This window comes from Fusarium phalaenopsidis (assembly GCF_050370095.1).
Source record: "Fusarium phalaenopsidis strain FUZ10S chromosome Unknown contig_32530, whole genome shotgun sequence".
Lineage (NCBI taxonomy): Eukaryota > Fungi > Ascomycota > Sordariomycetes > Hypocreales > Nectriaceae > Fusarium > Fusarium phalaenopsidis.
The window spans coordinates 1-13,622 of NW_028145371.1; the positions used below are offsets into that span (position 1 = coordinate 1).

At 40.3% G+C, this 13,622-nt stretch overlaps 1 protein-coding gene across 1 annotated transcript; it reads right to left on the reverse strand.

Annotated features, from left to right (window-relative positions):
- Positions 1 to 649: 649 nt before the first annotated feature.
- On the reverse strand, positions 650 to 2,038 carry LRP88_15035 (uncharacterized protein; the record flags this gene model as incomplete). The annotated part of the gene is made up of 3 exons (XM_083251366.1): positions 650 to 1,168; positions 1,246 to 1,472; positions 2,005 to 2,038. The coding sequence occupies 3 exons, from the start codon at positions 2,036 to 2,038 to the stop codon at positions 650 to 652; spliced, it is 780 nt and encodes a 259-aa protein (XP_083092862.1).
- Between the last annotated feature and the right edge of the window lie 11,584 nt (positions 2,039 to 13,622).

Consider the following 13,622-nt stretch of genomic DNA (forward strand, 5'->3'; position numbering starts at 1 on the left):
CGTATATCTTTTTGGTATAGGGTATGGCTCGCTTGTCGTTCCCAGCTGCCCGCCCGCCTGCCCTGCGGAAGGATCAACGCTTACTTCCGGACGTCGCTACAGGCCCATCCATCCAGGATGATCTCTTTTGTGGCTGCGAGCTAAGGGCTTGTTCCTGGTGACGCTGGCGTTGTCGTCTCGCCCTAGTCATCTGGGATTGGCTAGGGCTTGGCCGCCCGTTCGGTAACGTTGTCCTGGTTGCTGGTGATTGGTGGATCCAGCCGTTCCCAACATCTCCCTTTGGTAGTTTCTGCAACGGACGGCCGACTTCAGCTGCAATGTAAGACTTCTGAGGAGGTGGCTGATAACCGTGATCCGCGGCATTCCTTGCATGTGTTCCGTCTTGGTGGCGGGGGCTTCTCAGTGCCGTCTCCTGGGCTGGAGGCAATCCAGCGAACGGCGGCAACGAAGGTGGCTGCTGTTGAGGATGTCTTGATGGCTGGCGCTGTTGCCGCCGCTGCTGCCGCTGCTGCATTCGGAGTAATAGGTCTTCTTCCATGGCCATTGTGCGCCCGCTGTCACGCTGTGCCCTGTCTGCCGTGTTGATCGGAACAAACCTTTGCGAAGATGGGGGCTCGATGATACGGCACCCTGTTGTTGACGGAGCACTTCATTCGGGACGTGGCTGATACGCTCGTCTGGCAGTGCGCCGCTGCTGTTGCTGCTGATCATCGTGTTCGGAAATTGCAGTGGCGGACGTCATTCCTGCCAGGATCCTCTCGTACCCCTGGTATGCCGCCTGGATCGCTTGGAGTGCTTCGCCTGACCAAGGATTTCCTTCGTCAGACTCGTTGCTTTCCACTGCTTTGCGGCATCGATCGGAAGCCCATGCGAGGACAGCATGATCGATATAGGCACCAAGTTCGCTCGAGGCGTACACGCCTCTCAATGCAGGATTCTCCTTCACCTCGGGAATATTTCCCAGCTGACTACAGATAGCTCGTGTGATGGCCGAAGCCGGTGGTCTGTGGCGCATCTCAGTCTGCGGCTGGTGAATCGCGTCATCCGCGCCGATGCGTTCAGGGATCGAATCCTCCCACACCGGACGAAATGCAGGACCAACAGCGTGTTGGACGATGTGAAATAAGCCCATCCAGAGATCGCCGGTGCTGAAGCGTTCTGCATATTGCTCATAATGTTCTTCTGGCATCAAGTCGAGATAGTGTTTCGTCGAGGATCCCTGAACTCGGTCATATGGCTGCGGACGTAGTCGAGGACCTGCCTTTCCAGGGTCCGTGAACGCAGGTCGAGCCAGGACGCGACATCGTCGGCGCCATCGACATCGTCGTCTTCTCTGAGCCGAGTCCACCAATCGTCTCCATAAGCAGTCGCCTTGAGACTTTTGATCGCAGGCACCAGGTCTTCTCGTCGTAAAGGCTTGTTGTTCTCGTGAAGACCGATGATATCAGCGGGTTGGGTGTTGACCCAGCGCACTACATGGTCCATGACCTGTGCCATGACCTCGCCTTCCTCCTTTTTGATCCGCAATAAAGGCTGCACATCCGGAAAACGAAGAGTAAGGTTCTGTTGAAGATGGCGGCAAAGACTGTCATAGGCTTCCTTGTCAAGCGAGGTCAGAAATCCGGTTCGCCGTGTTGCCTTTGTGCTCGGTTTGCCAGTGGAAGGAACCGATGGAGTGGAGTTGCTATCGCCGCTGCTACTGTCCTCCTTGGGATAAAAGACTTGGTATACATCTGCAGCATCATAGGTGTCGTTTTTGAGACTGCAGGCGAGCATGGTCCAGTCTGAAATCTGAATGGACTCAGAGGCGGAGGCAGGAAGTGCCCTTAAAGTTTCGAGTATCTGATAGAACGTATCGAACCAATACTGCTCGTGCAGGACGATGGTACACCCAAGTTAGCCACATATTATTCTAGGCAAGGCTTGATCCGAGACTGTCTGGGGTGGGAGAGGTGAATGAATAAATGGTAGGTCCATCACGGATGTCAAGGGTGAGTTACTCACATCGTCCAATCTGTACCCTGCGATCTGATACCATTTTGAAATGTTGAATGTGGTTCTCCCAGAGAGGTTCGACACCAGCGGGTAATGCGAGGTCTCCACCGCTCGCTTCTCCACAGCGTGACGAGACGGCTGATGGGAAAGCGAGCTTCACTTGTCAGGCACAGGATATCCAACATCCTTTTCTCGATACCCTTCTTGTTGACATTTTTCTCGGCAGAAAATAGAGTGGGGTCCCGGTCAAAGGCGGAGGCGAGCTGTAACCAGATCTGACCATGTGTATCGGGCAGGGTGAGATCGCGACGGTTGACACGAAGCTTGATGTCAAGTTCGACTGGTAGAGTGTCTGTGTATAAGGATGAGTATTGTTTGTTATGTATGTATAAGTAGTATATCAGGTAGAGAAGATCTGCGGATTGGGGGTGATTGAAGAGGGGTCACACCTTTGTCGTAAAATTCGCAAATCCACCACAAATCGCTCGAATCAGAATCCGTCTGTTTCACGTAGTCTTTCAGAGCCTCGATGCGATGCTGGCCGGCCATGAGCTCAGGTTTCTCGTCGCCGTTGAAGTCGGCCCAGTTTTTGAAGGATAGCACATGCTGACGTCGGTCTTGGGCAGTGCTCTGATCAGCGTCTGGGATGGCGTCGATCATTTTTGAACGGCGGCAGCACTGCAGGAGACCTGGACGTAGTGCTGCTCGGCTCGACGTGCGAGGCCGCCATTCTGGAAAGAGCGACAAAGATGGGCGACGTGATTGCGGTCGAGGGGCCTGTTGTTGCCACGAGACCAGGCGGAATGGAGGAGATGGATGGGCAGCTCAGCGACGGCGAGGCGGTAGGGCTCCGCCTGTTTCCTCAGGGAATCGACCTCGGTGAAGGAAGGTGGAGGAGGCTTTGGTGACTTGGCGGGCTTAGGTGGTGATGATGGGGTATCGTCGGGGACGGGAAGTAGGGAGGGAGAGGTGGATAGACGGGGTTCACGGGAAGGGTGGGTAGGGGTAGTTTTCAGCCGTTTGGAGGGCCGGGGATCGGGGTTGGATTTGGGAGGTAGAGGGCGACCAATTTTGATCATTGTTTGTGATGATTGATTGATGATTATTATTATTGGGATTTATTGTTTGTGATTTATTTTATTTGATGTGGGATGTGGAATTGTAAAAGGGTAAGAAGCAACAGGTGGGAAGAGATGAGGGTTCGGGTTATTATATTGAATGGGAGTGTTAAGGTACAGGGGGTGGGGAAGGTGACTAATTAAAAGAAAGGAAGACGGGAGACGGGAGACGGGAGACGGGAGACTTCTGGGCTGCTAGTCAAGAATTAGATGTCGTCAAGAAGTGGCCAAAGGAGCATAGATGGTAGTCAGGGAGAACGAATGAGAAAGGTGGAGGAGAGATGGAGGCTTAGAGGTTTGAGGAGGGGAGGGTGCGCACGGACACCTAAACCCAGGTTTAGGTGGGGAGGGCGTCCAAAAATGGCAAGTTTACTGGTAGGCTTCTAAAATATTAGGGGCTCGTGGTATGGATAGCCCAAAGACGCATAACTTTTAACCCTAACCGGGACCGGTTCGGGGTGATCTTTGACTGCAATTCAATAGCGCTAGCGGTTGTTTCTAATTCAATAGCGCTAGCGGTTGTTTCTAATTCAATAGCGCTAGCGGTTGTTTCTAATTTAATAGCGCTAGCGGTTGTTTCTAATTCAATAGCGCTAGCGGTTGTTTCTAATTCAATAGCGCTAGCGGTTGTTTCTAACCCTAACCCTAAATATTTTAATTTTTTTTTCTCTTCTTTTTTATATTTTAAATTATATTTTATTTTATATTAATGCCTTTTTTTTTTTTCTTATATACTTTTACTTTTCTTCTATTATCTCTTTATCTTAGTACCTCCTACTCTTTATTTATTTTCCCTTTATAATTTTATATTTTTTTTTTTTATATTTTACTTTTTCTCCTTTATATTTTATTACTCCCTCTTTATATTTCTCTTATACTATATATCTCTCTCTTCTTTCCTTATATCCTTATATATCCCTTTACTATACTCTTTTACTTTTAAATTTTATACTTTTTTATTTATTTTATCTTACTCCCTTACTTATCTTTTATTTCTTAATTATAATTATTACCTCTTATATAGCTCTTATTTACTTTTTACTCTTTTTATTAAATTTATATATTATCCTTATTATTTAATTCTTTATTATAATAATAATTTTATTTTTATTTTATTCTTTAATTATTTTAAAATTACTTTCCTATATAATAATAATACCTACCCTCTTACTATATATTATATAATTAGCTACCCTATATCTCCTCGCTTTATCCTTAAGCTCCTAGATACTTACTCTTTATAACTTTTATATTTCTATTATTATTTAAATTACCCTAACCCTCTAAAGCTCCTAGCCAATAGGGGTTAGTTACTTATATACCTCTATCCTATTCCTAACTAATTATAGCTATTAGTAAAATAGCTCTATATCTTATTTCTTTTTTTTTTTTTAAAAAAAAAAAAAAAAAAACTTAATTTACCCCTATTATATATCCTTTCCTTTATATTACTCTTTTATATTTTTTTTTTTTTTTTAACCCTATATTCCTTATTTTATTTCTCTAGCTTTAATTATATAACTCTTTTCTTCTACCTATCTAACCCTACTCCGCAGTCTCTGCCATATATAAGAATACCTTATATATATTCCATGCTTATAACCCACCCTAATTAATCCGCCTCCCCATCTATCTCTATACCTCCTACTGCTTGATTCTCCCCTTATCTAAACTGCCCCCCTCCCTTTTAAACCTAAGCCTAGAAAATAACTTCTCTGCCTCCCCCGGCGATAGCGTATATATATACGCGATCGTCGATGCCATAATACCCCGGTACTAGCATTCCCCTACTAGAGTTCTTTGCTAGCCACCCTATACCTTATCTTCCTCCCACCTAATATATACTTCCTACGGAAGAAAGCATTTATAATAGCCCCTAAAACCCTCTATTTTTCTTTCCCTCCTTAAATAACTTTATATCTAAAGCCCTATATTAAAAATCTTCCTCTCTAACCCCCTACTAGTCTATGCTATCTCGCAGTCTATTATAATATAGTCCGCGTTATTATTAGCTAAATCTAGCTAATAGCAAAACATATAGCCACTAAATAACCGCTCCTAGAGCCTCTCCTTAAATAGCTTAACCTCTCTTGCTTCGCTCATAGCCCTATTTATTACCTAGCTTTAAATCAGCCACATATTAATTTCTTACTCCCTTATATCCACCTCCTTATCCTCTTCGCTTACCTCTAAATCTTCCAGTTTAGCCTCCTCGCTAGCGGCCTAGCATATATTACACCACTCCTCCCCTTTATCATAGCTATCCCAATTAACACACCTATCCATCTCTGAGTCTAATACCATACGTCTATATACCCTCCCGCTAACGAAGTCTTCCGTAGACCTATAACCCCTAAACCCTATTAGTCTCCTTGCCTACCCCTCGATTACTACCTATACTACTATCGCCTTACTCTACTTACCGTCTCTCCTAGCTCATCTACTCTACTACGCATAATCTGCTATCTCAAATGGCATCTCTATATATATTACTACTTAAATATCTAGGACGTTAATCCCTAACCTAAGCGCATTAGTAGCTATAATTACCCGCCCTCCGCTATATCGCTCTCGCTCTACCCCACTTATCCAAGCTCATAGCCTCTCTGCCTTACTATCTCAAGTATTAATATCTTAGTAATAAGTATCATAGTTTAGCTTAATCGCAAGAGCATTAATTGCTATGACTATATTATAATATATAATTATCTTCGCCGGCTATAAATACTCCTTGAGTTTCTAATCTAGAATCTCTTATACCCTTATCATAACCGCCTCGCTAGCCTCTTCGGGGGTTACTGCTGCTATTATCTATATGCTATATACCACGTTTGAGCGCGTTATGCTGGTTTTAATCATAGTTATATCCTCTGGTCGCGTATTAATTAGCTCGAAAAACTCCTTCTCCTTGCTTAGTGGCAATATTGCCGTCAGATATACTATTTATACCCCTACTAGTGCTAGCCGCCTAAGCTCTCTTAGCCTCGGTTAGAAGTCCCGCGTGCCCTCTAAGATAATATAAGCCTTATTAAACATAAACCCGTCGAGTTATACTATCACTTGAAGCCCTTCTATATAGTCGTAGAACCGCTTAGTTATTGCCGACTTAGGCGTAATAAAAACAAGCGACGCTACCCCTAGGGACTAATCGCTACGCTACTTAGCATATAGTATTTTTATCTTCTAGCAATATTCTATTAAGTCGCCCTATAGTGATACTAATAGAACTACGACTATAATTACGCCGCCTAGGTAGCTCGCTATTAGCAATATAAAACCTAAACTCTTCCTACTACCTATTCCTATTACTACTACTATTAGGCTCTTATTTATTATAATCGCCTTAATCGCCTCCCGCTACACGCCCCGGAATATAGCCTACTCTCCGTAGAGATAAGTAAGTTTACGGTTAATATTAATTCGGCGGCATAGCTTTTATCTCTTTAACTATAACTCTTAAAGTACTTCATGGTATATAGATATATTCTTTCGCTTATGGCCCGGCTTAAGAACCTCGCTAAACCCTCCTATCGCAGATAGAAATCCTAATAGTTAATGCTACTCTTTACTAATATATCGAAAGTTAACTTAACGCTTGTTAGTCTTAAAAGCTCCCTCGGTTATAAGTCTTTCGTAGATTAAGCCTGCGATCTTAGACCCGTGACTAGCTTGCAGATCATACGGACTATCCCTATTATCATCGCTATCGCTATCGCTGTCGTTGGAGTCTGCTTCCCGCAGTAGTCTCGTGTGGGTTATGGATGCATTCTGGAAGTATCATCGTCTGATCGCAGTTAATATGTGCCTCTAGCTGCTGATATTAAGCTTCTGCCCACACGCTGCAATACCGAGCCTTCGGATAATACGTGCCAAGCGCGGTGACGTCCAGTGCTCCCCGGGTCCTAGCTTCCAAGCGCCTTGCCCACCCTCCCCAGCCTGGCTAGCTTATTCTTAACTAGCCTCTGCAGTGCCGCCGGGTTGTTTGTTATCCTACGGGCCATTGCTCTTTGGTATACCCTTAGTAGCCCATAAACTAGCATTAAAGCTAGACCGGTCCTATATATTAGCCTAGATATCCTCCTAGAATAGTAAAATAAGCCATAAGAAGTATACTAGCGGAGTACTAACCTCCCGCGGTAAGAACTAATAAATAATCTTAAGCCTTTTAGATATCGAGAAGCCTTTATATATACCCGTGATAATTATAATAAGCCCCTAGTTAACTAAAATATTCTAAATTCCTCTATTAGCTATATTGCGATATTAAATCGTGAGAAGCTTATATGCCCTTGGGGGAAACCCGCCACTTAGCTGCGCCAGAAACAGCAGCAACTCTAAAGCTTTTTCTACCTAGAGACTATATTAATATGCCGCCTTTATATTTAACTCTATGCCACCATCGCTATCACCCACCGATTTAACCCATATAGCCCTTAAGCTATTATCCTATAATATCTTTTAAACGACCTAGCCTTTACTTATGCCTCTATTATGCTAGAATAGTTTATTAATAAATAAATAGCTAATCATTTCGTTAGCAGCGTTATCTAAGAGCTCGCCCTATGGGATCTCAGGTAAGCTAAGCTTAGTTAGAGACTAATCTAAAAACTCTTTATAAAATAGTAAGTCCTTATATAATATATCTTCTAGCTGGTAGACGGCCATTTTTATTATAGCCTATATATTAAGAATACTAAGCTGGATGCCCTTGAAGATGATATATTCCTTATCTTAGCTTACCGAGCCTTGGGATACCGTATTATTATATATAGCTATGCCAAAGTTTCGGAGTCGGATAATAAACTATATTAGCGTTATTTCCTAACCCTCTCCTCCTCCGACCATAAACCGGCGAGTTATCTTAGATATAAGCGCAAAGTTACTTAGACTATTCTCCTCTGCCTCTTCTCGGCCTTAGCCCTACTATATCTTTTGCTTAATAGCCTTAGCTCGCTAATTAACTGTGTACTTAATGATATAGAGACGGGATATTACTATAATTGCGGAAAGCTTTAAGGTAAAATTCGCATAGCCCTCCTAAGCACTATCCGCACGGACACTTAGAACCATTAAGAAGCTAATGAGAATGCTATTATACTCCGTGTCCTTAGTGAAATGATTAAGAACGGATATATAAAGCTCTAAAACATTATTTTCAAGTAAATCAAGAAGCTTAGATACTTTAAGAGCCTCTAGGTCACCGCCATAGTCCTTCTAAGCATCAGTTAAGTCGTCTGCGTGCTTTATTATCATATTATATGCATTCTGCTGTCTCTTACTTAGCTTAAATAGTGGCCGATCTGCCTTGTTATTAAAAGATATATAGCAAATAATATAAGTAAGTAATTATTTGACTATAAGTATATATTATCTCTAAGTCTCGGGCTTAAACTAGAAATAAAATAGCTTGCTCCTCTCCTTAATAAGTTCCTTATGGTTAACCTTAAATAGAGCATTCTAAGAGATATTTTCAGGAGTAATAATAGCTTTAGCGTAGTTAATTATTTAATTAAAAGCGATATATATAAACCGAAGCTAAGCGTCGTCTAACTCGTCCGGGTCGTTTAGATCGACTTCGTATTCTATAGAGATTAAGTCCCTTAGAAAGTCCTTTTTCCCGCTAAATTCCTTTAAGTAAAGAGCAAAACCAAGCCGGCGAAGCTATGGATTCGGCGCCGTAAAGTTATCCTCCGCATCGATGCGCCCTGCCTCTTAGCTCTAGATGCCATTGCCTTTTCTTTAAAATGCGTTAATAGTCGCTTGAAGTCTAGCCTACGAGCCGTGGTCTTAAGACCTTAACTAATTAAGATTTAGCCCCCTTGCCACTTTAAATAGCTCGCTGCTTAGACCTCGTAAGAATAATCATTAATAATACACCCTAGTCTTCCACGGGCTATTACTTTTTTCCTCTTTGGCTATAATAGCTAAGTAATATCTACCCTTAAGATCTAGATCCTATTAGTGCTTAATCTTAAGATACTCTCGAATCCGTTATAACTCTATATCTATATACCGGCAATCTAGCGGGGATATGCTCTATTCTATAATAAACTCGCATTAAATACCTCTTATACCTAGCGGACCTAATCTAGCAATTAGCGGTATATTATCGGGCCTTGGTAGTAGATTATTATGGGCTTTGTGCTAGTTCTAAAAGACTTCGTAATTAGATGCCTACCTCTGCGTATCCTTGATTATCTTAGCGCTAAGATAATATAGAGCACTACGAAGATATACCTTAACCTACTTCTATATAACCGTGATCCTATATATTTAATAGCAGAGAAGCCAGAGTTCTAGGTTATATATAAAGTACTTTATTATAAATAATTTAAAGAAAGCAAAGGTTAAAATTCCCTCTCTAAACTCTAGTAATAACTATATAGTATTAATACTAGTTTAAACCCCCTTTATTCTATATTAATAGTTTAAGCTAAGTATAATAGACCTAATAGTTAATAGCCACCGCCGACCCTTATAAGTTAAGATGCTCTATTATTAGCTACAGCGGTTAACCCTATGCTTATTAACCCTATCGCCTAATAACTATTAAAAAAAATAATCTCGAAGTAAATATACCGCTAAAGTATAAAACTAATAAATCTATATATAAATATTAGTATTAATTAACTCATAGATATTTACTTTATATTATTCTATCTTTTTAGCTTATTATAACCATCACGGGGGCTACTTTACTAATTATTAGCTAGAGCTTATTTTAATCATTGGCTAGAGCTTATTTTAATCATCGGCATATCTATATTATATAAGCGCTAAAATATTTCCTATATTAAATTAATCATCGGTTGCCAGCCGACGCAAGCTATAAATGTTAGGGTATATTATAATAATTATTTTCCTTGCTTACTTAATAAATAGCTATTACTAAAAGAATCTTACTAGCTTATTTATTTATTTATTTATTTATTATAACTATATATTACTACTATTTACCGTTATAAAGATATAAAGTTTTATATACCTGCTCTTTTTGCTTTTCTTTCTTAGTTTATTAATATATCGCGCCTAGTAATTAGGTTTACGCGTTATAGGATAAATAGTTAAAATTAAAGAGGCGCTAAGTAATAAGGATCGCGCTACCTAGGCACTATTAACTGCTAAATACTTAGAGTAGAGGGATCTCTCCTTAGGCATGGTTTTAACTAAGAAGATATGTTCTTATTAATTCGCCTTAGTCAATAATATGTCTATAATAGCTATTAGGCCCTGTGTGCTCCTTGCCTCTACTTATTCTTTATGTATATCTATATATCCCGCCGTATAACTATCTATAGAGAAGTAGCTTATATTAAGATAGTCGCAGATATTATTAATAAGCGACGGCTAAGAGTTCGGTCTATCTATAAGGTTAATATTATTTAGTCTAATTTTATAAATTATCTGTCTATGATAGAGGATAAGATCTATAAGCTCCTCTCCGCGGTAATCTATTATTGAGAGTATTAGTACTTCTAGTTTTAGTATATATAGCATCGCAGTGACCCCTAAGAAGCGATTCTACTTATTATGGTATTTAAAATTAAGAGAAAACTAGGAAAGCTCTAGAAATAACTAGAGGAATTAAACGAGGCTAGAACCCTAAGGTAAGTGACTATTAGCGTTGGTGATAGTTGGGTTAAGTATGATATGAAGTTAGTAGAGGCTAGTGATGGGGGATAGTAATAAAGTGGGGAGTATATAAGGACTTATTTGATTGCTATTCTCTATTAAGTATCTAATACTAATATCTAGGTCTATGATCTCTAGTTTACTAGCGGCTAAGGCGGTAAGGACGGCATATAATATATAGCAAATAAGGTAAATACTGCGAGTTAAAGTAGATATTAATATCCTCTGCGGAAATATACTAATAAATTATTTCAGAGGATATAGGCCCTATGCGTAATTGTTATTATTAATAATAATATTCTTATAATAATAAAGATTCCCCATAGCTTGCTTTAGGCACTCTATGGCATAATCCGTCCCGATGACTTAATCCTAATCTGCTAAATAGGTGAGGTATGCTTTTCTATGAAGTTAGCCGAGATGATAATTATTATTATTATAATAGTTAGGGGAAGAAGATTATAAGAATAATATCCTTGCTTAAAACTCGGTATCGCCGTCCTTAAATACTATAAATTCCTTATATTACCTAGGCGTTATAGTCTATATTATCTCCTTAAATCCGCTATAGGGAGGTTTAATTCTTAGCAACTCTTCTAGTAGGAGGAGGTAATATATATATATTTCTAATATCGTAATAGTAAGACTAAGAGTTTAATGCTTTAAGATCTCGATAAGGGTATCTAGGCTTTGTCTTTCTAATATAATATAGCGCGTCTAGAAGTAATAGCGGGTAAATCAGTATGCTGCTCTGGCATATAGTTCTATGTATATTTGCCGGAGAGAAAGAAGGTCCCGCGGTGGGAGATTCCTAAGCACTAGTTCCGTGATCTCAGCGGAGAGACTAAGTATAGAAGCCATCGCCCGTGACTAAGATATAGATAGTGCTAATGTTTAAGAGACAGCTATAGTCCTAACCCTGACTGCTGCATATATCTTTATATTCCTCTCGGGTTAAGGTATAGAGTAGAATATAGCGTATGCGTTTATTCTTTATCGTATTGGCTTAAGCCTAACGATAAGGATACTATATGCGTTTATTCGTATTTCCATTAGCTATTGCTATAAGCCACTAATAAGGGTATAATATTATTTCATAAGTAATTTTTTAGTGTAATTTAGTCTATGATAGATTTAGCTATAAAAGATATTAAAGAAAGTAGGATATATACTATAAATAATAATTAAAATAGTGCTAATATATATTAGTAGATTCTTTATGTTTTTTCTTATTATTATATAATATTTTAACCTTATATTTTATTATAGTTGATTTTTTATGGATTTTTATTATGCTCTCTAGCTAATACTTAAATTTAATAAAGACATTTATAACTCTCCTAACCCGAACCCTACTTATATTATTAATCTTTTTATCTATACTTAAGCTAAACCTATCTATATCCTATACCATTGCCCCCCTCGCTTGCCTATTAGCGATAAAGATATAAGATAGTAAGTAAGACTTAAAGCGAAGATATAAAGAAAATAATTAATAAAAGTAATCTTCTACTAAGCGATTAGCTGCGTATAGACTCACTGTTTTTCCTATACGCTGCCTTCGCTCTAGGGTAGCTATCGCGCTATACCCGATTAAATTAAATATAAGCTAAGACTTTTAGTATATCCCGCGCTAAACCGCTTTGAATTAAATATAAGCTAAGACTTAAATATAGGCCATCCTCCTATCTAACCTATTTTCCTCTCTGTTTTCTTTAAAATTCCATAACTAATTCTATAAAATAGCTAGCTAACCCGGGAAACATCTCATCATCATTAAATAATTCACTTTAAATGCTAAGCCTAAACTAGTGTTATATTTTAAGAAAAGTATACCCCGAACACAGCCGTCAGTTCCCTAACCCTAAGGCCTATATCAACACATAACAGCCCCAATATGATAACGATCGACGACATTCGACTGATCGATATGAAGGTGTCGCTCGTCCGTGAATGGGATCATTAGTCGAGCCCGGCCGCGACAGGATCAAATAGAGACATCGAAGACTTCCTCATTAAGAACGGAGGAGTAGATGCCAACGCGGGGCTGCCACTTTCAACGAGAATAGCCAAGTATCTCACTAGGAAACTCGGTCTGCCTAAAGGCACCTTAGCTAAGAAGATCTATGCCTAGCGACCACTGACAGTGATGGCGGACGTCTTTGGCCCCGGTAGTTATGTCTTTGTCTCTAGGAGCCTCTTTACGTGCTATAATAAGATTCGTATAACCGATGGCATTAAGAAAGAGGACAAGTTCCGTGACATGGCGCTTGCTATTGCGGACGAGCTTCTAGTCCTATTAGAGATCTGCGAGGCATCATACACGCATGTCGTCCAGCCTGTACTGAAGCCCCTTTCTCCTGGCAATAGTATTATCTAAGATCTTTCCAGAGACTTGAGGATCCCTGGGGTTTAGATGGCTATAGATGGTGATCTAAATAGCTTGCGGAAAATATCTATTCTAGAACTACTCGGTATTTGTATACCTCCGGGAGGTTTTGTAGAGGAGTTAGGCAGTGTGATAGGAGGCGACGCTGATGATACTGGGACGGCACTGATCCGCCGATAGTTGAATCTCCATGAACATCATGAGGATGGCGAAGATAGTAACGGTGATGACGATGATGATGATGATGATGATGATGAAAGTGGAGAGGAAGAATATGAGAATTATGATGATTGACACGAACCAAGAGTTCAAGACGGAATATTATTCTGGTTATTGGGCAAGAGTGGGACTCAATCACATATGTGATAGGGACTAGGGTCTATATCGCTAATGAGTTTAGACGGATCACATAATGTGAAAGTGGGGCCTCGATCACACATGCGATAGTGGGGACTCAGTCTCATCATATCTAATAGACAAACCCAACC